Below are 26038 nucleotides of genomic sequence, written 5' to 3' on the forward strand. Positions count from 1 at the left end.
AGAAGACATCAATCTTTTCATCGTGTCACCTAACCTATATTTAGACTGATATGAGTTATCTTTAAGAATCACAAACACATATCCTCTTTCATTAAAAGCATCTAGCTGGCAATATATGAGATATTAAGAATATGATGACTAGGTTTCTCTCTTGCTATCAATCACTCTAGATGGTTGTACCATAAACTTCTCATGTTTTTCATTTTTTTTTTATGAAGGTATATTTTGAATATTATATTATGCTTATCTAATCTTTTTTTACTTTTTTATTTACTTTATATTTATAACAAGGGTGATAGAAAAACTTATGGTGATTAATTTGATAAAAAAGAAAATAAATAAAATCACAAAACCTCTTAAAAAAACAATTTTAACCCGCGTTAACTTTTCAAACACGTGATAAAAACACTTTATTTAGAAAAACTAAAAAGCCTGATTCATAATCAATCAAATATTGAAAGATGTAATTAAAAAAAATTTAACTATATTAAAGGATCTGAAAAAAATATTGATTAAAACAATAAAGATGAAAATTGAAAGATTTTTTTTTATTAAAAGGTGAAATTGAAAAAAAATTAATTTAACAAAAAAATTAAAAAAACAAGAACCAAATTGAAAAAAAAAAAAACACATCACAAATTGTGATTCAAGAATAAAATTAAAAATAAATAATAATTTTATAAAAAAGACAAGCATAAAAAATAAAAAATAATATTTCAGGGATGATTATACATGGGATACTGTAAAATCTAGTTTCTGAGTCCAAAATTTGTAGCATAAAGTGATCCAATCTGTTTCCCATGGATAACTTAACAGGATTCATTTCAAAATCGTGTCAAGCAAGCTCATCTAATGGTGAAAGGATAGACTATATTCACGTTGTCCGAAACCATGATTATTACATTTTATTTATGTACTATGATAATTACATGGAGGAAATATTCCCTTCAAGCTAAGATTCTTGTTCAATTAGGGGTCCTGTAATTTACAGGACCATGTTTAAGTTTAAAACTCAGCCAGGTTCAATCCACGAGTACCACACCGCTAATTAGCTTGGTTTTATTAACTTTAGCGAACTCATAGCCTAGCTTCAAGCATCCTTTGTCTGTTAACCCTTGCAATGAAGTCATCAGCCCTTTTGTTCAATTCCTCTGTAGGCAAACAGAGGGCGTCTTCCTGTAAATCCTTTCTTTCCTCGTGTACTTTCAAATTTGCCTCAGCCATTCCTTTCCCTTCATTCTTTTTTCCGTTTTCGCAAGTTCTGCCACGCTTTTCTTTGGAAGATTTCCCCATGTTTTTCTCTTTCTTCTGTTCAACACTAGAAGCTCTTTGAAGGCTCCTTTTGTGGTCAATGTACTCATCATAGTAAACATCAGTAGATGGTGGAGAATTTGAAGTGAAGAACTTGGACTCTCCAACAAGGACAAAGATTATAAGGTTGCCAACTATGAAAATGAACTTGGGGCTGAGGAAAACTGAACCTAGTTTTGGAGGAGAGCCGAAGAGAAAGAGTTTCATGGAATCAAATAGGGAGGGAAACCAGAAAGGGCTAGAACAGAAAAGAGTACAGGCCAAGACAGTCAAAGAATACAGGAAAAAATTGTCAAGAAGTTGATGCTTCTTGGACTTGCTAATTGCACGAATCCCTCTTAGCTTAATGAGATCCATTTCTTGATTTTCTTTAGAATACAGAAGAGGGTTTAGTTGGGGTTATAAGGTCACCAGGAATTCACTCTATCCTTTAGGAAAGGAATAGATGCAATTCCGAGAAAGAATTCAGAGGCAAATTTTAAAAGACCGCTAAAGAGAACTGCCATCTGACTGAACACAAGGCATTGTAAACATGGAATTATATAGAAGGGGAAAGGAGGTTGATTTGGTAAAATTCAAACACAGGCTACTTTTACTCTACTTTGGAATGGTTATATGACTTTATGAAAAGCTGTGGGAGATTGATTAGTGCTTATTGGTTACTTTTTTCTTTCGGCTTCCTGCTTTCCTGTACTTTATGATATGTTGATATATAACGTGCTCTTGGAATAATTATTAACGTAATCTGTGTAAACTGTGGACATTCTCCTGTCCTTTCTACTTGCATGAAAGAGTGATAATGTTTTCTTACTTGATTTTGTTGCCTGGCATCAACTGACAAACTTTAGCTTAGTGGTTTTAACTTGGAGGGATAGGAAAGTGTTTAATGTTGCAAGAACATCAGAAATAGAAAACCAAGAATAGCTGCAAGGATCAAGGTTCAGTGTACCTTATAATTGACAAAGTGAATGAGGAAAAATTTATGCCTATTAGACGAGCCTCATACTGTCTTTGGAGATTTGCTTTAATAATTTCATTATACATCATTTCTGTATTATTTGGTGAAGTCATACTGAGACTTGATAGTGCTGGGAACCAATTTTTTTTTTTTTTCCCAGAATGTTGAGAGAGAGGAACACCTAGCACGTTAATGTAGGAAGTCCACTTAAAAAAAAGCGTTAGATCTTTTTCTTTCCTGAGTGCTCAGTGGAAGCGAAGTGGGAGGTTTGCTTAAAGCATGTGCTAAGCTTTTCCTTGCATTATTCTAATAGCAGAAGGCACATTGTTGAGTGGAGCAAAAAAAGGAAGCTGGTATAGGACCTGGGAAGTGTGGCATTTTTTAAGTTACTGGCAGAAAAGGGGATTGTTTGGATATATCATCTGAACGCCCATATATCCACACAGAATGTGAAGCTTGGTTGGGATTATGGAAACCTTTAATGAAAATAGAGAGAGGCCCTTTTTGAATAACAACAATATGGTATTAATAGATGTGTTCTTTGTTTATATATCTTCATTTTGATGTAAGCAAAACTCGAAAACAGATGAACAAGATATTGGCTGTTGGCTACCACAGTAGTTTGTCTGTCTTCTGATATAGAAATTGCACTATTTAGCATCCTCTTGCACACACTTCTCTAGCTTATTGTCCACTGAAGAGGGTAAAAAAATTGCATGTTCCCTGTCTTGGTAAAACTACTATGATATGCATCCATATCATTGGTAATCTAAACTTAGTTAAATATTATATGTTAAAGGTAGAAAAGGTTGCTGCATTGATTTCCTGGCAGAAAACTGGACCAATTACTCTAACCGAAAATTCTAACATTTTTACCTTGTGTCTAGTGAGATTTTTCTTTTTGCTTAGCAGCAACAGGATTGAGGTTCTTTTACTGATATCTTGCAACATAAAGAAAGACATGTGGTGTATCAACAAGTGATTAATGATGGTTAAACAATTCTTATATTGGATCAGGATGGATACGTGTGGTGTATCAAGTAAACATTTTTTAAGCAAACAAGCGTGCGATCTCCCTTCAAAGTTTAGTCATTCAAGTAGCTTTATTAGGTGGTGAAAGCTCCAAGGCTCCTTTAGATGCATCTAGAGGAGCTATATTTGCAATTGCTTTCGATGAGGTAACTAAGCATTATTTATTTTCTCTAGACAGACGTTCCATTCTTTGAAATTCTGAAGTAATTAAGTAAATAATACCTGTTTTTAGTCTTACCTTTTAGTATCTCATCACGGGCACAAACAATGGAGTTTCCCTTATTGATCCTTTTTTTTTGTGGGTGCGTGTAAAGATTGATGGGACAGGAATGCTTTTGCTAAAGCTAAGATTTCCTGATTTCACAACATGGTTCAAATAATTTAAAATCTTTAGTTTCTGGCTTGTTTAATTGAGGGAGAAAAAGGAGAGAATGGCCCATCTGTGGATTAGAATCTCTGCATTTTAAGGTCACTGGTTTCCTCTACCTGTTCTTGACACAAAAGAGATCGAGAACATTACTGCATGCCTAAACACTGTATCTGTCAGCTACAGGTGGGCACGAGGTACAAATGGAGTGTGTAAAAGTGGCTTTTATTCAATTATTCTAATAGAGCATATGAAGATTTATGCATTATTATATAGTTTTGTGGAAGAGATTAAACTTCAGGGAAATGGCCCAAAAGGAAAGGTTTGGTAAAGCATGATTGTTTATCAACCATTGTACTCTTAACTCGATACCTTAATGCTTAAACAAAGAAAAATATCTGAAGTGCCTAAGCACATGGTCTTGCTAATCATAAAGAGAAGAGAACAAATGGAGATGAAGCTTTCTTGGCTTTCGAAAACAAAGTTAGAGATCTTTTAACTGGCATGGATGTGTACATAACCGAATGTACGTATCTATCCTCCACAGTACAAGCACTCTTACACCTTCCTTTAAGGGAAATCTAAATAAGCAAACACAAGCTAAGTATTTAGACAACGAGGCAATTAAGGAGAAGTTTGCTACAGGTTGAAAGACATTATTGACATATAAAGTTAGAAGAAGCCGACCTTTGCACTTTTTTTTCAGAAGTAGAAGAATCAATGGTGCCTTCTGGCACACAAGGAGCCAACAGAAATGTGAATTCTCATTTCTGCGTGCAGGCTTTCACAATTTGATTACTGATTTTACTTATCAGTCTTAACATTTTGTAGTCACCAATGGTACTCGTATGATTCTTGTTCTTCATATTTATATAACAAGTTGCTCGTTTTTTAACATGCTTTGTACAATTAGTTTTAGAGATAGAGTTATGCTCTGAGGGTCCAACTAATTTATGATTCTCCTCAGATGTGCGATGCAGTAGTGAACTGCCAGCTCTGGAGTTTGCCCAGCTGAGAATACCTGGGAATCGGCAATGTAGTCCTGTACAAGAGGTTCTACTCATTTCAGGCGCATACAATTTCATGAGATCATCAGACTTCAACAAATCGTATAAATTAACCATGGAGTGCTTGTATAAAACTCATAGTCGAGAGCCTGTTCTTCCCCGGAATTAGTCAGGCCTTGGCCCATATAATTCAAAAAGGTAATGAAATGCCACCATCAGTCCCATTTATGAAGACCACGCAAATTGGAGAGGAGATGGAGCAGTAAATTCAGAGTATTCATTAATATTCTCTATCAGAATGTCAAAGCCTCCATGTTTTTATGATTAGTCTAGACGAACAGTACACCCATTTTTACAACCAAAAATATTTTCCATCATTTTGTGCACTTTATTTTTCTGATCAAGGCTTTGATTTATTAAGAGAAAATTATGATGTTCAAGATATATATGTATAATGGCAAATTTGCAATAAACATTAATTTTTGATGGATTCTAACAGAAATATGTTGTGATAAACAGTTATAAATTACAGAATATTAATTGAAATTATCATAGAAATAGAGATAATACATTGTGATATTAAAAAAATAAAATAAAATACACAAGGTGCTTAAAACATTATAGCATAGGTTGTCTTTGGTCCAAATCCTTAAAGCTGAATCAGCCTAACCCTTGTTTTTGATCTGGAGGCTCAAACCTCCGCAGCAGAAATTTTCGGGAGCCCATTTAGTGCAAATCGTGTGTCGGGAGGGAGCCCATTCAATTTTGTGTGTTAGAGATTGTATTAAGTGTTGTTTTTTAGATTGTTTTTTATTTAAAAATTTTTTAAAATTTTATTTTTAATATAAAAAATAAAAATAATTTTAAAACAGTCAAATAAAATTACGTATTAATTTAGATATGAGATTATTTTTCAAAGAAAATTGTGCTTTGAAAATAAAAAAACTCATGATATACCAATTTGAAAGTACAATTAAAATTACTTGCCATATACTCTCTCCATTGAATCCTTATCAAATAAGAACTTGGCATTTGGTTGTACCAAAATTTAATTCATTGGTTGTCCTCATAAATGAATGAAATTACTTTTACTTTTTTGCTAAATCAGCTTTTCTCAATTTGGCATGATTAGGTGTGTGAATACAAAAGAGCATTGGGGTGTGACTTCAAAATATCTTCATTCGTTCCACGCACGCTCTTCTTTTTCCCTCCCTGAATCGTGTGTGAACGTCATTTGACGCCAATTATATGGTCAGGCGAGGATTAATTACCTTCACTAATTAATCCCACCACATAATTAAGATGGTAAACACCCAAGATTAAAGAAAAATTCGGCAGAGCATCATCGTCAAGGGGACAAATATTACCATCAAACACCATACATTTTCAACATATCGAATTAACATAAGCATATGAAAGGAAAGCCACGACATTCAAACTGGTAGATGGGTTAAAGATTTACAAGCACCAAAGTGGGAGAGCAGAGAAGCTAAGATCCCTACACGAGTTAATGATGCCGACTATGTCTTATCAATGCCTCCTCTTCTAAATATTTTTTCTCCCCTCTTCAGTAAGCCTTATGTTCTCCCTGTCCATGGACGATTCATTGTAAATAATTAGAATCCCATGAAAATTTTGCATCAATCTATTCTTTTTATACAAAGATATCGACTACATAAAGGGCCTCCGAATCTGTGGCTTCTGGAAATATTATATGGTACAAGCAGATTAATTTACTTACTTAATCGGGGGTTGCGAACCGAACAGACCTCTTCTTGCCTTTGCCACCACTACCGCTGGCAATGGGGGACTCGGGACGGGAAAACTGATGATCTTGTACCCCTATAAATTTCGTGATATGCTCTCTCACATACCTTTCATAAACGAAAGCTGCCCCCTTGAACGGTGGCAGAACCAACCATGCTGCCAACACAAGTTTCAAAGAGTACCATATGGGAATCCTACAATAACACAATCGGTGCCCCATTAACTAGAGATTATATACTCTAGATTCAAGAGGAGAAAAAGAATTCATAACTGCTAATTAAAATGCCAAAAAAGAAAATCTGGAAACAAAACTTTCTTAATTTACCACTCTAAAAGGGATTGGAGCAGTATCTCTGTAAGAGTAAGAAATGAATATAAGATCCAATAAGCAAGCCACTGCTTATCCTCCTCTCGCGATGGACTCTCTATAGCAACCACTGATGCATACCTGTTTCTCAGAAGAACAATTAGATAGATCGAAAATTTGGTGGGCATACACCCTAAGGGAAAGAAATGATCACAAACAAAACAAAAAAGTTCCAAACTTCTAGAAATGGTTCAGATTCTTACAAGGGGTATAACAACATCAACACTGGCCTGCGTGTTATTAAACAAACATCGATCAGGTAAACCAAAATATTAAGACCTAAAAACAAAGAAAGGAAGGAGTATCTTGGGATCACTCAAAATTTACCCAGATATTGTATGAACGTGAGTGAGAAAAGTCAATAAACGACTCATATTTGCTGGTCTCGCTCTTCCTGCTAGTTTTCTTATCGACAAGAAACACCAGAAAAACTGCAAGGAGGGCTTGAAAGTCAGAACTGAAAGGAGAGTGAAGTTGAAACCAATAAATCACAATGACAAGTGGCTCAATACATGAAAGTGAAGGAACGGCTTATATTATGTCGTTGAGGACACCTGGCGTCTGCTAGAACGGAGTTAAGCATGTCTTTATTATTTTTTAAAAATTAAAATATATTAAATTAATTATTTTTAAAAATACCCTATATCACAATCCAAAAGGCGCTGCACCATCAAATTGGATTGATCTTTACTTAAAGTTATGGTGCGTGCAGGAACAGGTTGCATTTCAATCTTTAAATTCACAATCTTTATAACTTTAATCACATATCTTGTTATATAAAATTATTTTAAGAGAAACCTCATAAAAATCTCCTGAATTTTTTCAAGATTCGCTACTTTTGGTAGTATGGTGCAGCCCCTTTTTTCAAAGAATTTTGTAAATTATTTTTTGTCTAAAAAAATTAAATTAATTATTTTAAATATTTTTTTATAATTTTTATATTCTGATATAACAAAAAATTAAACATAATATTGATAATTTTTAATTTAAATCACTTTTATAAAAACACCCTATACCATATTATTAAACACCCATTAAATCTTTAAACAATGGCTTATAACCCTTAAAATATTTCAAGATTCTCAAATAAGATTTTTTCTAGCAAAATACTTCACTTATGCTTAATGAAAACGTTAAATTTATTACAAAATTATATATTTTATAAGGGGAAAAGGTAAATTCCGGACTTAATTCACTAGCGAGCTTGGATGGAGAGGCTGAAAAATTGGGAAGTTCGAAAGCCCTAGGGGCTCAATTGATATAAAAACTTCTTTGAAACTCAATCAAGACTACCTATATAATTGGGGGACGTTTCTGAGGTTTCCTGGGTTCTTAATGGGTTTTGGCCCCCTCCCATCCAGATCCACTTTTTTGAATATTAAGGTCGGTGACACTAGCCATCAGAGATAGGGTCCATAATATATATATATGACGCCATGATCTTCTTCTGTAATATTTTCACAGGCGGATAGATAAAGACAAAAAATGTTGGAAGATTCGTGAAGGCCAGTAATAATAATTTTTTTTTTAAGTGAAAATCTGAATGAGCTCCTACGTCTTGATTAATTTCATGAATTCTAACCCTAAAAACTTAGCCTGTTAAATGGTGTTGGGCCAAAAACATGAGGAACGATTGATCTAGGAAAGAAAAAGGCAAATGGGTTCAAATGGTTCTTAATGGGTTTTGGCCCCCTCCCATTCAGATCCATTTTTTTTAGTTCTTAATGGGTTTTGGCCCCCTCCCATCCAGATCCACTTTTTTGTATTAACGTGGATGTCCGGGCCAGTTTGCGTGTATCACGACTAATTTCACGGATCCTGAAATTAACGATTATATAAGTCTCCAGTGGCTATCATATAAGCAATCAAGAACTCGAATCTGAGACCATAAAGAGAGCAAACCTCTTGATTCCAAATCCTTACCACTTGTCTATCAAATCCATTTTTTTTTAATATTAAGGTCGGTGACACTAGCCATCAGAGATAGGGTCCATGATATATATATGACGACATGATCTTCTTCTGTAATATTTTCACAGGCGGATAGATAAAGACAAATGTTGGAAGATTCGTGAAGGCCAGTAATAATATTTTTTTTAAGTGAAAATCATCTGAATGAGCTCCTACGTCTTGATTAATTTCATGAATTCTAACCCTAAAAACTTAGCCTGTTAAATGGTGTTGGGCCAAAAACATGAGGAACGATTGATCTAGGAAAGAAAAAGGCAAATGGGTTCAAATGCAATGATTATGGGCAGAGAGAGCAGGCCCAGTTCATGTTCTTCCAAATCCGCCATGAAATCATTTTGTCAGATGTCAACGTCATCTATACTGGGTTTTGGACTTTGTGGTTGAACCAATGAAAAGCAGCTGAATGCATGCAAGTTGTCGACTGACCTTTTCTGGCCAAGAAGTCATTCAACCACCCCACCAATCTTCAAGGAAGAATAATACCTATACGATAGTTTTCACACATGAGTCCAAATCGATTAAGAAAGCTAAAGGCATTGAGATAATTAAAAACTAGCAGAGCCACTAAAACTAAGCAAACACCACCATTCAAATCCCTATACATTTGCGTGTGAGATAGCATTAGAGAATATTCCGATTATTAAAGTAGTTGAGCTGCTAATTAATCTCATTTCCTCTTCTGCTTATGCTTGTCCCCCGTGTTGGAGGGAAGTTTCTTCCGATCTTTCGTTTTGTCTTCTTGTTTGAATCTTTGTACATAAATACGTAGTTAGACCACCAAATACTTTGAAAACTTTCCCTTCTAGGAATTAACCAACCTGAGCCAGAAGCCTCACCCACTTGCCTTTTTCTAACCCAAAATTCCTTTTGGCCTCTGATGTGCTTGTGTTCAATGAATGATCACTTAGCAATGGCATCAACGGCGACAAAGGGGGCTGCTGGATTATATTTTCCAGGGAATTTGCACAAGGTAGAGAAAAAGAATAATGTGACGGTAGTGGCCATGGCCATGGCCAAGGCAGGATTTCCTTGTTCTTGGCACATGATCAAACCGAAAAAGCGAAGCTTTTACGCAATAGCCACTGCCCGTAATCCTCCAAGCTTGGACATTACAAATGAGAAAAAGGTGAATGGGATTCATGTGAGGGAGACTCCATCTCCTTACATAAGCAATACGAATGCCGGTGGGTTGGCAATCCATAGCAATGTTGCTGAACCTCACACATATTTGCTTGGGAGGTTTGTGGAGGACAGGCTTATTTATAGGCAGACGTTCAGTATCAGATCTTATGAGATTGGACCTGACAAAACCGCCACAATGGAAACATTAATGAATCTCCTTCAGGTTAGTTCGCTAATTTTTTTTTTATCCTGTTGAGGTCATGGATTTACATTTTTCCAGCAAAGATCCTAGATTAACACCAAGGACGATTTTCTTTTTATTTTCTTTTCATCATTATTTTACATTTTTCCAGCAAAGATCCTAGATAATCTGTACAACATTCCTTTTCAATTCCAGCATTTGCTGTCTATAATGCACTTGGAGTTCACAGCATCCAAGCATTGACCTGCTAAATTAACACCAAGGACGATTTTCTTTTCATCTTTCTGCAGCCTAAGTTCGATAAAATGGGCTCAACTAATTGCCAAACGAAAAAAGCATGTTCTTGAAAAGTTTTTCATCAATGACATTGAATTTAAGTGCTGATTAATGAAGTTTGAATGATTGATTCATGTATCAAACTAGTGATTGGATTCCATATATGTGCGTGACTGTAGGAAACTGCACTGAACCATGTGACAAGCTCAGGACTAGCTGGAAATGGCTTCGGTGCTACCCGAGAGATGAGCCTCAGGAAACTTATTTGGGTAGTCACTCGCATTCACGTTCAAGAACAGCGATACAGCTGCTGGTATGTTATCTTATTGCAGTCCCAAACGCTTCTTAAATCATGTTTCAAGGAAAGATCAGACTAGAAAATTTCGTAAATACACGAACTTGAACAAGGTCTGAATTGTTTCATCATGTTCAATAGTCTACAGCAGACTTCCTAAATTAATTCCTTACGTTTCTATCACTGGAACAAACTTTTTTGGACAATTCATTGTGACAGGGGAGACGTTGTCGAGATCGATACATGGGTAGATGCAACCGGGAAGAATGGTATGCGCAGGGACTGGATAATTCGAGACTACAACACCCAGGAGATCATAACAAGAGCAACAAGGTTTAGCATGTCTATGTTAAAGCGCTAATGAACGATTGTTATCTACTCTTGGTAGTTCTTAACTCCTATTATTAACTATCTCAATTCAGCACATGGGTGATCATGAATAGAGAAACAAGAAAGCTATCCAAAATCCCAGATGAAGTCAGGGAAGAATTGGTACCATTCTACACAAACAGGCTTTCGATTGCTGCTGAACACAATGATGTTGAGAAAATTGATAAGCTTAACAATGAAACAGCAGGGAGAATTCGATCCGGCTTAGCTGTAAGTGGAAACAATTTGGATTTGTAACTCGTACCCTCTATTGCCAATGTATTATCTGGTCCAAATAATTTTGTTTCTCGAGCTATCTTGGTTTATTAATTCCTGGAATCATTCATTATGCAGCCAAGATGGAGTGATATGGATGCCAACCAGCATATAAATAATGTGAAATACATTGGATGGATTCTGGAGGTAAGACATGAAAGTCCTCACACCACACACAAATTCAATTGTTTGAATAGAAACGCCATTAAATAAGCAGCAAAAAGAATTACCATTTTTTTTTATTTTGTTGTGAGCGCAGAGTGTGCCAATGCATGTCCTGGAACATTACAATATGACAAGCATGACCCTTGAGTATCGACGAGAGTGTCGACAATCAAATCTGCTCGAATCCTTAACAAGTGCGAGCGAAGATTCAAACAGTGGTTCCAGTAATCGCAAAGCAGGCATGGAATACACGCATCTGCTGCGTATGCAAGCAGACAAGGCAGAGATAGTTCGTGCAAGAACGGAATGGAAATCCAAATTAAAGCACAAGTGATGTTATTTTGTACACGTTCAAACACTGCTACAGGCAGCTCATGCTTTCTCTTTATTTATTTATTTATTTATTTTTACTTCCTTCTTGTGTAAACCACCCATTTGTTGCTTTCTTTGGTTTTGCGAGCTCATGTTTATTGATTGTGAATAAAAACTACAAGCATTGTGCTTCCAACCATTTGTTTCTTTAATTATAGCAGTGCATAAACTATAAGTTTTATGGCAATGGTATTCTCTACGGTATCGAGATTAATTTTAATTTTTCAATCCGGCTAAAGATGGATTCTTTTCTTGGGAGTAAAAGGTTAATAAGAAGTTTAATTAGTTTTCATAACCCAATATGATTATTGAAGGACAGGAAGGGAGTAAAAGGTTAATAAGAAGTTTAATTAGTTTTCATAACCCAATATGATGATTGAAGGACAGGAAGGGTGTGGAGACACAAGATTCACGTCACATAGTACATATATATTACTTAGTTGTATAGATGGAGATGACATTTTTTACCTTCGCCCATTACTTTTTTTTATAAGAAATTGAGCACATCCAAAGTGATTTAAAAAAAAAATTATAATTGAATTTTAAATTATATTATTTTGTTAGACTTTTATTATTTAGAGGGTTACAAATTCAAATTTAATTCTGAATATAATTTTGAAATTATAGTTAGTTTTGATAAATTACTAGAAGTTTCAAAGTTACATACATCTCCTCCTCCTTTTTTCTTCTCTTTTCTTTTCTTCTATTTTTCTATCTCTTTTTCTTTTTCTTCCTTCTTTCTTCTCTTTCTTACTTCTCCTCAAATCTCTTTTATATAACTTTAATCATTAGCTATTCTTTCGTGGTTTACAATAAAACATCATATTCCTAAAAGTAACTAGTTAGAGTTTTATAAATTTTAAAATCAATAAAGACTTATATAGTCGTTAATTTTAAGATTTATAGGATTAATCGAGACATACATAAACGGGGCTAAACACCCATATTACTAAAAAAACAAAAAATTACAACAAAACAATATGCAAGAAGTTGTGAGTCCGATTAATATATTAAGTGAAGTCTCAACATTAAAATACAGAAATTTGGCTCAAACTCTTTAAGTGTTACAGTATTATATTATTTTGAATCACTCACTTTTTCTTTTCTTATCTAAGTAGGTTGACGATCTTATTGAATATCGCAATTAACTTTCATATTAAGGTGTTTGAGAATGTGGTAATGATTATTTTTTAAAGTGTTTTTTATTTGAAAATGCATCAAAATAATTTTTTTAAAAAATATATTTTTGATATTAGCACATCAAAATGATTTGAAAACGCTAAAAAAACATTAATTTTAAATAAAAAAATAAATTAAAAAAAAACATTTTTGAAATATAAAAAAAAGAGTTCGGAGACAAAACACACTACTACAATTCATACGTTTGGAACATTCTTATACAACTCTTCTTTTGTTCTTCCTTTCAATTATTAATAATCACATAGAAGTATAGCAGTTAAATTTTGCTTGGTCTTGCATATAATTTGGGTCAGGTCTAACGTTAAAACAACAACAAAAATTGATTCAGTCATGCCCAATTAATCATAGAAAAGTCTAGTTGACATAATTGACCTAGTTTGATTTAGTCCAAATCTGATATGTTAATTTTTTGATATTAAAAAAAATTAAAAATATATTAAAGAAAGAAGAAGAAGAAACTGACTTAATCTTGTAATTTGAGGTTTACCGGTTTGATTAATGACTTAAATACTTCACCTAGTTATATTTCATGTTGGGTTTGATAATTATAACCAGATATCAGATAAAATCATATATTTTTGTAGCAACAACACCTAAAAACCCCATAATCACCACCTAAGAAAAGGAATTAAAAAACAACAAAGAAAAAGGTCATTGTAGACTTGCGCAAACCCCAAAAGGGATGGTCTAAGAAAACTCATCAATTAAGTTTTGATTGTTTTTATGGTGTGGTTTTATTTATGTTTTTGTTGTAATTATATATTTAAAAATATTTAATTAATCAATATATATATTATAATTTTACATGTTTATTGAAAATTCTCTCTTAAAATTTTGGTTATAAAAAACTATAATTTATAATATTTTTAAATATAATTTCTTAACATGTAGCCATAATAGCTACCTCAAATAACAAAGACATATTTTACGGGATTTGAATTTTCGAAAACCTAATCGTTACAAAAAGCCCATTAGTATCTTACTATATATTTCAAAAATAGTAGAGGCCATCGGTTAAGCAATGATGGCCATATTCGGAATGAACAGAAAGATTCAGATCTAAAAGACACAAGTGAATCCCATAAAAGCCCATAAATTGGTATTATACATTATTGTTGCCAAGCGTGGTTCCCTCGGTCCGTTCAGAACATATTGACATCTCGAAGAAAGCTCCATGGCTTACTTCACCGAAACGAGGCGGCTACTTTTGAGAAATCATCATCTGCTAAAGACTAGACTTGCGCCCCAGATTTGACCTTAAGTCAGCCTCTCGAATTTTCTGAATAATTCAACTCCACCACTGGAGGTTCTCGTTGAGCTAGAAACTGTTCGATAGCTTTTCAGGGGAATAGGCCTGTCATAAAAGAAGGAGAAGCAGCAGCTCCATAGGAGGAGAACATGCTTCAACCACTGGTTTTTTCAGCTCTGTCATCCTTTGGGCTCCCAAGATCCGCATAAAAGACTTTGATGTATTTGTTTCCATTGACGATCCACCAACCAAACTCTCTTGATTTTTGAGAAATTAAAATACATGAAAGTGTGTGTGCGATCAATGACAAGGTTGAAAAAAATGAGGATGTGGCGGTAGCTTGATGATATCGTCATCGTAATTACTTATGATATACCGTTTGTTCGTTTAGTTAGAATACGTCTTTGTAAATACTTAATTTTTTTTTATTTTTAAATTATCTTAATTTACTGATACCAAAAAATATTTTTAAAAATAAATAATATATTTTTAAACTAAAAAAACCTTTAAAGAACAGTTGCTAATATAAAATCAACAAGAACATAATCATTACCTCGATCTTTATCAGGACTTAAATCTTCAGCACTTTTTTGATCGAAGACATATGAGCTGAAATGATTGAGACTTACGCCTCAATAATGGCTATTTTTATCTTTTAGTATATAATATTTGAAAAGATAGTGAAAATTGTGTTATTAAAAAAAATTAAAATATTCTTATAAAAAATAAATATTTTTATATATTTTAGATAGTTTTGATATATTAATTTTAAAAATAATTTTTAAAAAATTAAAATAATTTATTTTAATATATTTTAACATATAAAAATTCTTTAAAAAATAATCACGTTTACTTTTCTCAACAGGCCATTAATGACAACCATAGTTATGATAATCAACACCTAATATTCTCTTTTCTCGGAGGATAGTTGGTGGAGATGGAAACAAGTTCGGGACAGAATAATTTATGAAGTCATTCTCAGAATAATGCATTAAATAATTCTTTAAATAAAAATCATCAACCGCCCATTTCTTTATAGTTTTTATATATCCGGCTCATTCTTTTTACTATTAATTTTTTTTATCACCACTACAAAATCAAAATTACTTCCATGTTCGTGCCCACCTTCGTTCTTGCTTGCACATTCCGTTCAATTTATCACCTTTTACTCTGTGGAAAGTGGAAACGGACAAAACATCGTACAGAACCACCTAACTATTCCCTTTGGCTCATTTCTACATATATATATATATATATATATATATATTATGTGCCTGTAAAGTATTAATCAAGACAAATGCTTTGCGTAATCATGCCAGGTACACGGACAAGGGATTAGTAATTTTAGTCTAAAAATTTGAAAATTTGTTTTTTTAAAAAATTATTTTTTTATATGTTTATAAATTGTTTTGATATGTTGATTTTAAAATAGTTTTTTAAAATAAAAAAATATTATATTAATATATTTTTAAATAAAAAATATTCTAAATCATAAATACTATGCTCTCGTGGACACTCATAGTGTAACAACGACAAAATTTAAGGTTTCTAGCTGCTTCACAAATATATTTTCCTTCTTTTGTTTCTTTCTACGAGACCGGTAGACGCGGACAAGCACTGACCTGAACAGAATACGATGCATCGGTGGCACCAAAGGGAAAAGCAGGAAAATAATAAAGTAGATGGTCCGTGGAGGCAGTCACGTGGGCTCGGCCGTCAGCACAAAATGGACCCTTCATGTGGGACCCATGCAGTACCAAACCACCATCATCATGTTCAGGTATCTGCCCTCCATCTCACACAAAAACAGATTGCGTAGAAGTAATGCTTGTTTTTATATTTTAAAAAAAAATTAAAATTTTTTTCAATTAATTTTTTTTATGTCTATAAGTAATTTTAATATATTAATATTAAAAATAATTTTTTTAAAATAAAAAATATTTTTTTAATATATTTGTAAATAAAAAATAACTTAAACAAGAACTTCAAATTCAAAACGCTCACTCCATCTCTCCCTATCTATATTATAGATAGAGACTTTAGCATGGGTTTGGATTGGTGCCCGGCACGCGGAAGGGATAAGGATTGGATAAAAAATTAGGCTTGTCAGCCGCAGCCAGGAACAATTTTCTTCTTGCTAAAACATTTATTCGGATAAACTCAACCCAAAAAAAAGAAACTTGACAAAAAAAATAATGTAAAAGAGGACATAAAATTATAAAAAATATATAATTAAAAAATAACTTGAGTTTATGTAGATTAATTTATCAAACTTATATTTCAAATCATAAAATTAAAATAATTTAATAAAAAATAAATTTAAATAAATTATAATGTTTAATTTATAATTAATTCAATATTAAAAATTAAAATTAAAAAAATAAAAAATAAAAAAATAATTAAAATTAACCTGAATTAATCTATCAAATTTATAATATGATTCATAATATAAGAATATTCATATAAAAAATAAAATAAAAATAAATTAGTGAATAGTATTTTATGATGCAAAGTTAAAAAGCTCTTCTTCTTTTAATTTTTTATTGATATATTTTTTTCTGCACATTGTGTAAATAATTTAAAATTGTATCTTTTTTAGACCATCCAAAACCCAAAAATATAAAATTTAATCTTTTTTTTAACTTTATCCCCATATTTTTTTTAATATTTTAACCCATATCCTCATTTAACAATTATAATAATTGATTTTATATAGTTTATTTTTTATCATTGGATTTTATTAATAATAAAGTAAAAAAGTAAGGAAATTAAAAGAAAAGATAAAGGTAGAGAAGATTTTTGTTCAATGAATCTGGCTATAACATTTGTAAATAAAACCATCAAATGAAAACTTTTATTGCGATGAATCCACGTACACCAAAACTAAACCTTTTCATCATCAAAAATAGGAAACTATGTCGGTTTTGAAGATCTAAAATATTTAAATTCAATTTTTGCATTAATTTGTTGCTTGTAAATGATTTTTTTGCTCTGATCTGTGTTTTGATGGCTTAAAGAATTGTTTAAGTCTGTTTTTCAGTGAAAAACGAAAAGAAAAACGCAAGTTTTCGCTTTATGACTATTGGCTGACCAGAATTCGACAAGTTCGCTCAAATTCTGGTGAATTTCAGAAAAGATGATGCACGGACAACGTGTCGTTGTCTGTTAATGAATACTTTAAAAATTAATGAATTTCAGAAAAGATGATGCACGGACAACGTGTCGTTGTCTATTAATGAATATGTTAAAAAAGAAAGCAGGACCTTGGACCTCAGTGCTCTTGTACGAAAGCCGAGCACCTAAGATGAGGCGAGACACTCTCTCTCTCTCTTACTACTCTCTTGTACGAAAGCCGAGCACCTAAGATTTTATATATATATATATAAAATCCAAATATTGATATTATTGTTTTATATAAATTTGAATAATAATAGTATTTATATAACAAACACTCAAAACTCAATGAATCATCGTGAATTATTTTTTTACTCTGAATAATTAATAGAGAATAAAAATGTATTATAGTTATAATTTAATATTCAAATATCAATGGTAAAAACTTTGATTCATGAATATTCGATATCATCATTAATCACACTTGCACAAAAATGACTGTGCATCTATTCAAAACTGGCCTTAGTAGATATTAGATGATTGGCTACACTACATTGCAGGTTAGACGAAGATGTTTTTGAACAAAAACTTTATTTAGGATGATTGTTTTTTTTTTGTCAATTTTAAAATGATGTTCCGTTGGTTTTTTCAGAGTGAATGTAGATTAATTTGTCATGATTTATATTATAGATTTTAATTGATTTAATATTTTTTTAATTTAACGAAATAAAAAAATACAAAGATCAATTTAAAAATTGAACACACATTTTTTCTTTCTATTTTATCTTTTTTCATTTGATTTGATTTTATTTTATATCAAAGATACTCATTATTTGTGTTAATTTTTTTCTTGTCCCTTAGTATTTTATTTTATTTATTTATTATTCCCTTAGTATTTTATTTTATTTATTTATTGTTTAATTTTAGTTTTTATTTTATTAATTGTTTTTTTTCATTTTCTTATTTTATGAGATTATTTTGGATCTCCATTAAGCCAAGTTAACTTTGTTGTTTTAAAGTTTATTTTTTATTTTTTTATTTTATTTTTTGATATTAAGTTATTAATTTTTTTTAATTTTTTTTCTATATAGGGTTGTCTCATATTAAGGGTTAGTTAAATTAAGGATGGGGTGTCTCTTGTTTTTTTTATTCATATTTTTTATTTAACTTTAAATATTTTTCCAAGGTAGTTTTTTAAAAAGAAATTTTTTTAATCATTATCTCATGTCATGCATAGTGAATTGGTAGAGTTAACCTATATTAAGGTTCGTTTTTCTCCTTTGATATTTTTTTATTTTTTAAAAATTTTATTTAATATTGAATTATTAATTAGACCTTAAATTTAATAGTTTTTTTACTTTTATTTCTATAAAGCATCTCAATCTCTTATGTCCATCAAGTTAATCTATATTGTTTAAGGTTATTATTGTTTAATTTTTTATATAAAAAAATCAATTTACAGCACAGAGTGGATAAAACAATTATAGTTTCATCTGTACCAGAAATGCAGAAAAATAAAAAAGAAGAGTGGTATAGAGAAATGTAGGCAGATGCATGATGCTTAAAGAGGCGAGCTTCCCTAACAAGTGTTGTACCCGTACAGAAACATTCACCACCCCACCACCATCACTAATTTACTTGGCTGAGCTCGGAGTGCGTTGTCAGCTGATGAATACGGCCTTTATGTATGTCTCCACCCAGCAGGCTGCGACCGAAACTGGAATGTTGTTGCCTGCAGAGTACGTAGTTAGACTAATGGCGGAATTGAACTAACTAGTTAGTTCTCTTGTGATTCACCGTCGGTCCAATCATTTTTTTTTAACTTTGATGCAAAAAAAGAAAAAAGTTTGCAGATATTTTCAATATGTTTATTAATGTAAAAAAATTAATTAAATATTTGATAAATATTTTTAATAAAACAAATAAAAAATTATATACCTAGAAAAAGTTATTAATACTACATCACAAATAGAATCTTAAATCAAGTTTCAGTACAGCAGAAAAGCATGCTTGTGTTGCGTTTTTTTTAATTGTATTATAATTTTTTTAATTGAAAAATGTAAAGATGAGAAATATTTGTTAATGCTAATTAAATATTAAAAAAATATAATGGTAAAAAAGATAACTATGAAAATATTTGACCTTGACTTTCTCTATAAATTTATATATTTTTATTCTCTAAGAATAGAATTATCGATATCTTCCTTTTAGAATTAAAATACTTATTTATATTTTTACTGGTGAAACTATGATTGAGTCTTATCGGTTGGGATTTTAGGACTTTTAAAATAAATTGTTTAAATTTTGAGAATGAAATGTGATTTTTGTATTAAAAAAAGATTAAAAATACATTAACTTTCACTTCAAAAAGCATGAGGAGTAATACTTTTTGAGATGGAAGAGTAGTTGTTTTATTTAAAAAACAAAAATAATTTAATATTTTAAATTAACTAATTTGTAATTAATTGATGTTTAATTACATAGTTCATATCCTTAAATATTTTAAAATTAACTAACTTTAATTATAATATTTTAAGTTTAACATTCTATCTCAGGGTGTTATTTTGTTGGATCATTTGGAGACCCAAGGTCTTCAAATGGATGCCTCGACTTTAAATGGATGCTAGCTCTATTTGAACCTTTGATATCTAGGTGAGCTTCGCAGCACATTATGCCTTTGAGCCTGTATCTTTTACAGACTTATTTGGAGTACCGAGACATGAACCATGTGATCGGGTGTGTAAACTCCAAGCCCATCGGTATAAAAGGGTTGAACTTGGCTCCAATTACCCGCTAACAACTCAATTACACGCTAACTGAGTCCTTATACACTTTAATTTCAAAGAACATTCATGATTTGTAAGTTAAATCACGTAAATTAGGGTTAAACTTGCGTTTTTCTGTTTCATCAAAGATAGGAGATGTTTTATTACACAATAAGAGGAATGGAATAGTCATTAATGAGAGTATAAGTTGCAGGAGAGAATTTATGAAAATATGTTTACGACGACAATATTTAAAAATAATAATAATAACAACACAGCAGCAAAGTTAATCTAACTGAGGCATGTGAACAGGGTAAGGAGCTGATGATATGAAAATTCATGATTTCAAATTATAAAGGAAAGCAATATTACAGAACTTTGAAGACAGTTTTCGACGTCTTCGAGATCCCACCTAAGCTTTGATCTGTACGTCGTTAACTATTTTATTAAGGGAGAGCCTTACTCCTTGGAAACTGAAATTTAATTGTCCAAGAACATTGAGTTGAAACCCGTCAACTGAGCTAATAATTGAGCTCAATATTCATTCATCTCAGAATGACGGGAGCCTCCTCCGACTACTGCAATGTCCACGCATGGAGGGATTTTGTTTGACGATGATAAAGCGGTTATTGCCCATTGGGGGATTATGAGACTGAGAAAAGGAAGGGGTTTGCTCCAGCTTTTTTTCATTTCTTTGTGAGAAAAATAATTAAAAATACTAACAGGTCAACTAATCCACAAGGCTTGCAGCTATGCAGCTATAATTGTTATTGAGATTTCGAGTTATATTTCCTTGGAACATTTTACTTTTTTTAAATTAGAAGGGGCCAATCCTCTTTATGCAGCCGAGTCTGGCAATCTTGAAAGTCATTGAAAGCATAATGTGCTACCTTTCTTAGAGAAGTCATTGAAAGCTTGAGTGGAACTGTCTTCTTCGAGAAGTGATCTCACAGGAACTTGTTGACTTAATTTCGAGGAGAAAAGGGAGGAAATATCTGCACGGGAAGGGAAAAACAAGGACATGGAAATTAAACGACGAAGAGCTAGTATCAAAGTTTTCTAAATGAATGAAAAGAGAACCAGTCCTTCGTTCTACTGTTGAGTTTTTCTAATATTGAAGGCTTGGACATGGCGACTCGACGCTGAAGTGATTAATCCACAACACCCACCCCTTCAATATCCAGTTCGATTTCCATTATTGATTTCCTACATCACAACTTCCTCTAATTATTGTTGCCACCAAGCACTAGTCAATTATTATGTTTATAACTTTATACGCGACAAGTGAATTTAATTACAAATAAGATGTTTGATGGAGCTATAGGCATGATTTTCATTATTATTTAATATTCTTTTTAAGTGAATCTTCTTTTATTAAATTAGAAGCTGCACAACTACACTATAATTTTATGCTAAAATTCAATTTAATTTAAAAAACATAAACAATAAGTTTTAAACACATGATTATTTAATTATTAATACTCTAATATTGTTTTAAATTATCATTTTTAAAAATCAAAAAAATAACTTGAGCTGTTGATTAAGATTTAAAAATATTTTATTTACTAAAAAAATAAAAATAAATTTTTTTGAAAGTGTGGCTGTGATTATAAAATATTTTTTATTTAAAAACATATCAAAATAATGTTGTTTTTATTTTTTTTAAATTATTTTTAATATTAGTATATTAAAATAATTTAGAAATATTAAAAAATTATATTTTTTAAAAATATAAAAATAAACAAAATACACGGCTGGAATGATGCACTTAGCATGTGATGGTCGAATTTCATGAGACCTTTTGGAAATGGAATTTAGCTACACAGTGGTCTTTTCTATAATCTAAAATAGAGCGATGATTAAGTTGTGTAAACAATGTAGACATAAGTCTCGACATGCTGCTTTCAACATACACTAGCACCATAGGAGCAACGCATGTGCCTACTATGATACCTTTTATTTCCGTGGCTAGGCTGTGTTTTTTCAAATATTTGGATTTTTATTTTTTAAAATTAATACTTTTATATTTTTTATTATATTAATATAAAAAATATTATTCTTTTAATATAGTTTTAAGTAATAAATATTTAAAAAATAACTATTAACATATAGTACATAACAACAATGATTAAGAATCAATCTAGTATAATTGAGGTGCATACGAGACCACAATCATCACCTCAATCCACTTTCAAGCTTGTCAGGACTGCCCAGGAGTTGATATTCTACGTTGTCATTATGCTTTCATTTTCTCCATCAATCGCTTCCTTGTGCAAAAATAATTAAAATTGAAATAGACATTTTAAATCGTGTAGGAATTTTTTTATATATTTTTAAAAATAGATTTTTTTCAATTTATTAGCATTCGATTTTAAAGTAAATAAATTTTAATATTTTTTTTTTTTTCAATTCACCTTTCAGCATTTAATTTACAAGTAATTAATCTTTAATTTTTTATTTTTTTATGAGGCTAATATCGCTAAGATCTTTTAATAATATTTATATGATATATTTTTATAACATTAACATTCATTTAGATTTATTTATAATCATATCAATAGAATTTATTAAACATATTCAAATTCATAACTTGAGTACCAAATTTTTCATACTCTTTTGAAAAAAGCTATTATCATTTGGTGTTTTTTCTTGTAATTAAAGAAAAACTTGACTATATCCTTAGAATATCGTGAACCATCTGTTATTATCCTAGCAAGACACAAGTCAAATTGGATATCATTGCCCACCCACATGCTGCAGGGCTCTCAAGAGTACCTTATGTCGTAATTATTTAGAAATAGAAGAAGAACAATAATTGAGTGTAGTTTCGAAAACTTTAGCTTGGAAAGTACACTTGATTTGTGTTAGCATAATTTCTCTACCAGTGGGTCTTTATATGATGCAACCTTCCAAAACCAACCATGAATTGTTGGTTCATGCATCAGACTGGCTTAATTCCGAAAATTCACTTATGAAGCTCAACGAATAATTTAATTTCAAATGCCATAACTCTTGGATCGGGAAATAATTTGGAATTCATATAATATCAAACGCAAAGCTTGTTCAATTCTCCACAGTTGGAATTTTCTGCAGCATCAATAAAAGTTGTTATTAAAGTCAAGAATTGTCTAGGTGGTGACCAAGTGGTAAGGACTTGGGATCAAGGGGTTTGCTCCCTCTATGGTTTCAGGTTCGAGTTCTTGGTTGCTCATATGATGGCCACTGGAGACTTACATGGTCGTTAACTTCAGGGCCTGTGGGATTAGTCGTGGTGCACGCAAGCTGGACCAGACACCCACGTTAATAAAAAAAAAAAAAAAGTCAAGAATTGTCTATACAACGTTCCAAATCCCCTAGAGTTCCTTAATGTTTTTATCCGCTCAGCAGCTAATTCATGTGTTTTTATTTAATATGTGCAACACTTAGGATTTTTTTAGGATTTTATATGATTTTAAACTTCTCTAATTTACCCTCAATTCATATAGTACCTTTTGATGTGATAGCTTACCTTTTGATAATATTTTAAAATTTAAAATGCTTAGAAATATAATTTTTAGTGGTTAAATAATAAATTTAATAAAATATTTTGATTATTTGATTAATTGTTTATATCTAAGAAAGGTAGCACTATGATATAAAAATCTTAATACTTATAAAAATAGTTCCCTTATGATGAATTTAGGGACCGTCACATGTTAGTACTTTTATGGAGAAGGAGAATAGAATAAAAAAGTTGTTTGTTCTTATTTTGATATGAAATAAATACATTGTAACCTAAATAATGTTTTATATATATGTTAAGAATGAAGAAATTCTAAACATTTCATCTAGATTAGTAAGGGGACATTTATACCTCTTGAATATTGCTCTTTTGCTTGAATGAATGGACTAAAAAATCATTACACAATGATGACATTAATAATAGAATATATGTATTAATAAAAGATAAATATCTCTTATAAATATATTAATAAGAAATAAATATACATGATACATGTTAATAAGATGAAAATATAATAGGACATGAGAAACTCTTATACACCTAATATTGTAAGTAAAGTATAGACTTATTAAGTAAGACCCTTACCTTATATACAATAAGCCAAGGAATACACACTTCTCAAATAAAGGATGCCAAAAGTCCCTTGACACTCTAGATCTATGTTATAAAGATTGAGTTTAGTAAAACAAAATAATAAGGATCAGGTGTTAGACCCAAGCCACAAGCTTAAACCCTAAAAATGCTCAACATGAGATTAGGTCAAGTGTCAAGATCCAAGGGTGCTTGGCCAATTAACCTAGCGATACGCTTAGGCAATGATCTTAAGTCTAGGGCACTAAGCTAGGTGGTCTAGTGTGAGGTGTAAGTCCAACATGTGTCAGGCTATATATCTGGTGTTGGGCCTAAACAAAATGCCTAAACCCATGGGACACCAAGCTAGATGGCCTAACAATGATCCCAGACACGAGATCCAAAACCAAAATGTGTTAAGTCTATGTGCTAGCCTAGGACATGTCAAATCAGGTGACCTCACGCTAGGACTAGGTTATGCACATGAGCCTAGGGGCGTTAGGTGGCTTACTATGAGGTCTAAGCCCCGCATATGTCAAGCCATATACCTGGTGTTGGGCTTAGACAACATGCCTAAACCTATAAGGCACCAGGCTACGTCACTTAATGCTGGGCCTAAACATTAGGTCCAAACCAAAATGTACCAGGCTTGTGTACTGGCCTAAGAGATGTCAGGCCAGGTGACCTCATATTAGTCCGAGGTAGTGTGGCTTGAGTTTAGGAATGTTAAGTGACATGCTAGGCGATGGGTATAAAGTTATTAGGCATAAAAAGCTATATGCTAGGTGGCTTGGCATGAGGTTTAGGCATAAGGCTCGAGCCCAAAGTACAACAAAACACAAGTCTGATGTTGGAACAAGGCAACACACCTATACCTAGGGGGTGCTAGCCCAAGTGGCCTAGACGTGAGGCTCAAGCCCAAAACACAATTAGGATATAAGTTTGATGTTGAAACCAGGCAACACACCTATGCTTAGAGGGTGCCAAACCAAGTGGCTTGACACTGGGCCTAAAGATTTCATACCATTAGATCAACACTATATGTTTATATATGTTCGGTGTTAGGTTCAAAAACTATGCTAATCCATTGGCATAATGTTGGGCTCACACATGACACTTGAGCCTAAAGATGTGTCAATTGATGGGTTTGGTGTTGAATCGAGGTTACGGGCTTGGGTTCAAAACTTGTTTTTGGATTGTCTCTAGGGTTGATCCATTGTAAAAAAAAGTTTTGAATTAACAATTTTTTTTAAAAAAATCTATTGATAAATCATTCTCCATCACCTTTATAATCTAAAGTTGTTTGTGGGAAAATAATTAAAAGAATTATTTAGTGTAGATAGATAAACTTTTACTTCAACAAAATAAAAATAAAAATAGGAGTTGTTCAAAAATAGAATAATATTTTAATTTTTTAAAAATATGGATTCAAAGAAAGAAAGAAAAAAATAGATTTTTCGATTCAAATGAAATATATCCCTTCAAATTTTTTAATTTTATATTAAATTAAAAAAATATATTTTAGAATGTTAGACAACAATATAAAACCATTACTGAGACCTCACTCAACAATATATATTTTTTGGTTAACATATTGTTTTTAACATGGTATCAAAGTTTTAATAATCAAATAATTATGAATTTAATTTTTAAAATCATTATTTTAGTAAATTTATATAAATTTCCAGCCCTAATATTTTTTATTTAAAAAAATATATTAGAGAGACATGTAAAATCACTCCAGGCTATACCTAACAATTTAAAATTTTGAATTAAGGTTA

At 31.7% G+C, this 26038-nt stretch overlaps 3 protein-coding genes across 3 annotated transcripts; 1 reads left to right on the forward strand and 2 right to left on the reverse strand.

Moving 5' to 3' along the window:
* Positions 1 to 850: 850 nt before the first annotated feature.
* LOC105139388 (uncharacterized) lies at positions 851 to 1860 on the reverse strand. The gene has a single exon (XM_011045799.1). It carries the CDS (start codon positions 1666 to 1668, stop codon positions 1078 to 1080), a length of 591 nt encoding a protein of 196 aa, XP_011044101.1. The 5' UTR covers positions 1669 to 1860; the 3' UTR covers positions 851 to 1077.
* A 4160-nt stretch (positions 1861 to 6020) lies between these two features.
* LOC105139389 (HVA22-like protein e) lies at positions 6021 to 7320 on the reverse strand. The gene is made up of 5 exons (XM_011045800.1): positions 7137 to 7320; positions 7013 to 7039; positions 6768 to 6890; positions 6417 to 6636; positions 6021 to 6263 (listed from the first exon to the last, which is right to left on the reverse strand). The coding sequence occupies exons 1-4, from the start codon at positions 7181 to 7183 to the stop codon at positions 6417 to 6419; spliced, it is 417 nt and encodes a 138-aa protein (XP_011044102.1). The 5' UTR covers positions 7184 to 7320; the 3' UTR covers positions 6021 to 6263.
* A 1972-nt stretch (positions 7321 to 9292) lies between these two features.
* Positions 9293 to 12009, forward strand: LOC105139390 (palmitoyl-acyl carrier protein thioesterase, chloroplastic-like). Its single transcript, XM_011045801.1, has 6 exons — positions 9293 to 10125; positions 10560 to 10693; positions 10895 to 11008; positions 11098 to 11275; positions 11399 to 11467; positions 11580 to 12009. Exons 1-6 carry the CDS (start codon positions 9658 to 9660, stop codon positions 11817 to 11819), a joined length of 1203 nt encoding a protein of 400 aa, XP_011044103.1. The 5' UTR covers positions 9293 to 9657; the 3' UTR covers positions 11820 to 12009.
* The last annotated feature ends 14029 nt before the right edge of the window (positions 12010 to 26038 follow it).

Source organism: Populus euphratica, unplaced genomic scaffold (genome assembly GCF_000495115.2).
Source record: "Populus euphratica unplaced genomic scaffold, PopEup_1.0 scaffold92.1, whole genome shotgun sequence".
In the NCBI taxonomy this organism is placed as follows: domain Eukaryota; kingdom Viridiplantae; phylum Streptophyta; class Magnoliopsida; order Malpighiales; family Salicaceae; genus Populus; species Populus euphratica.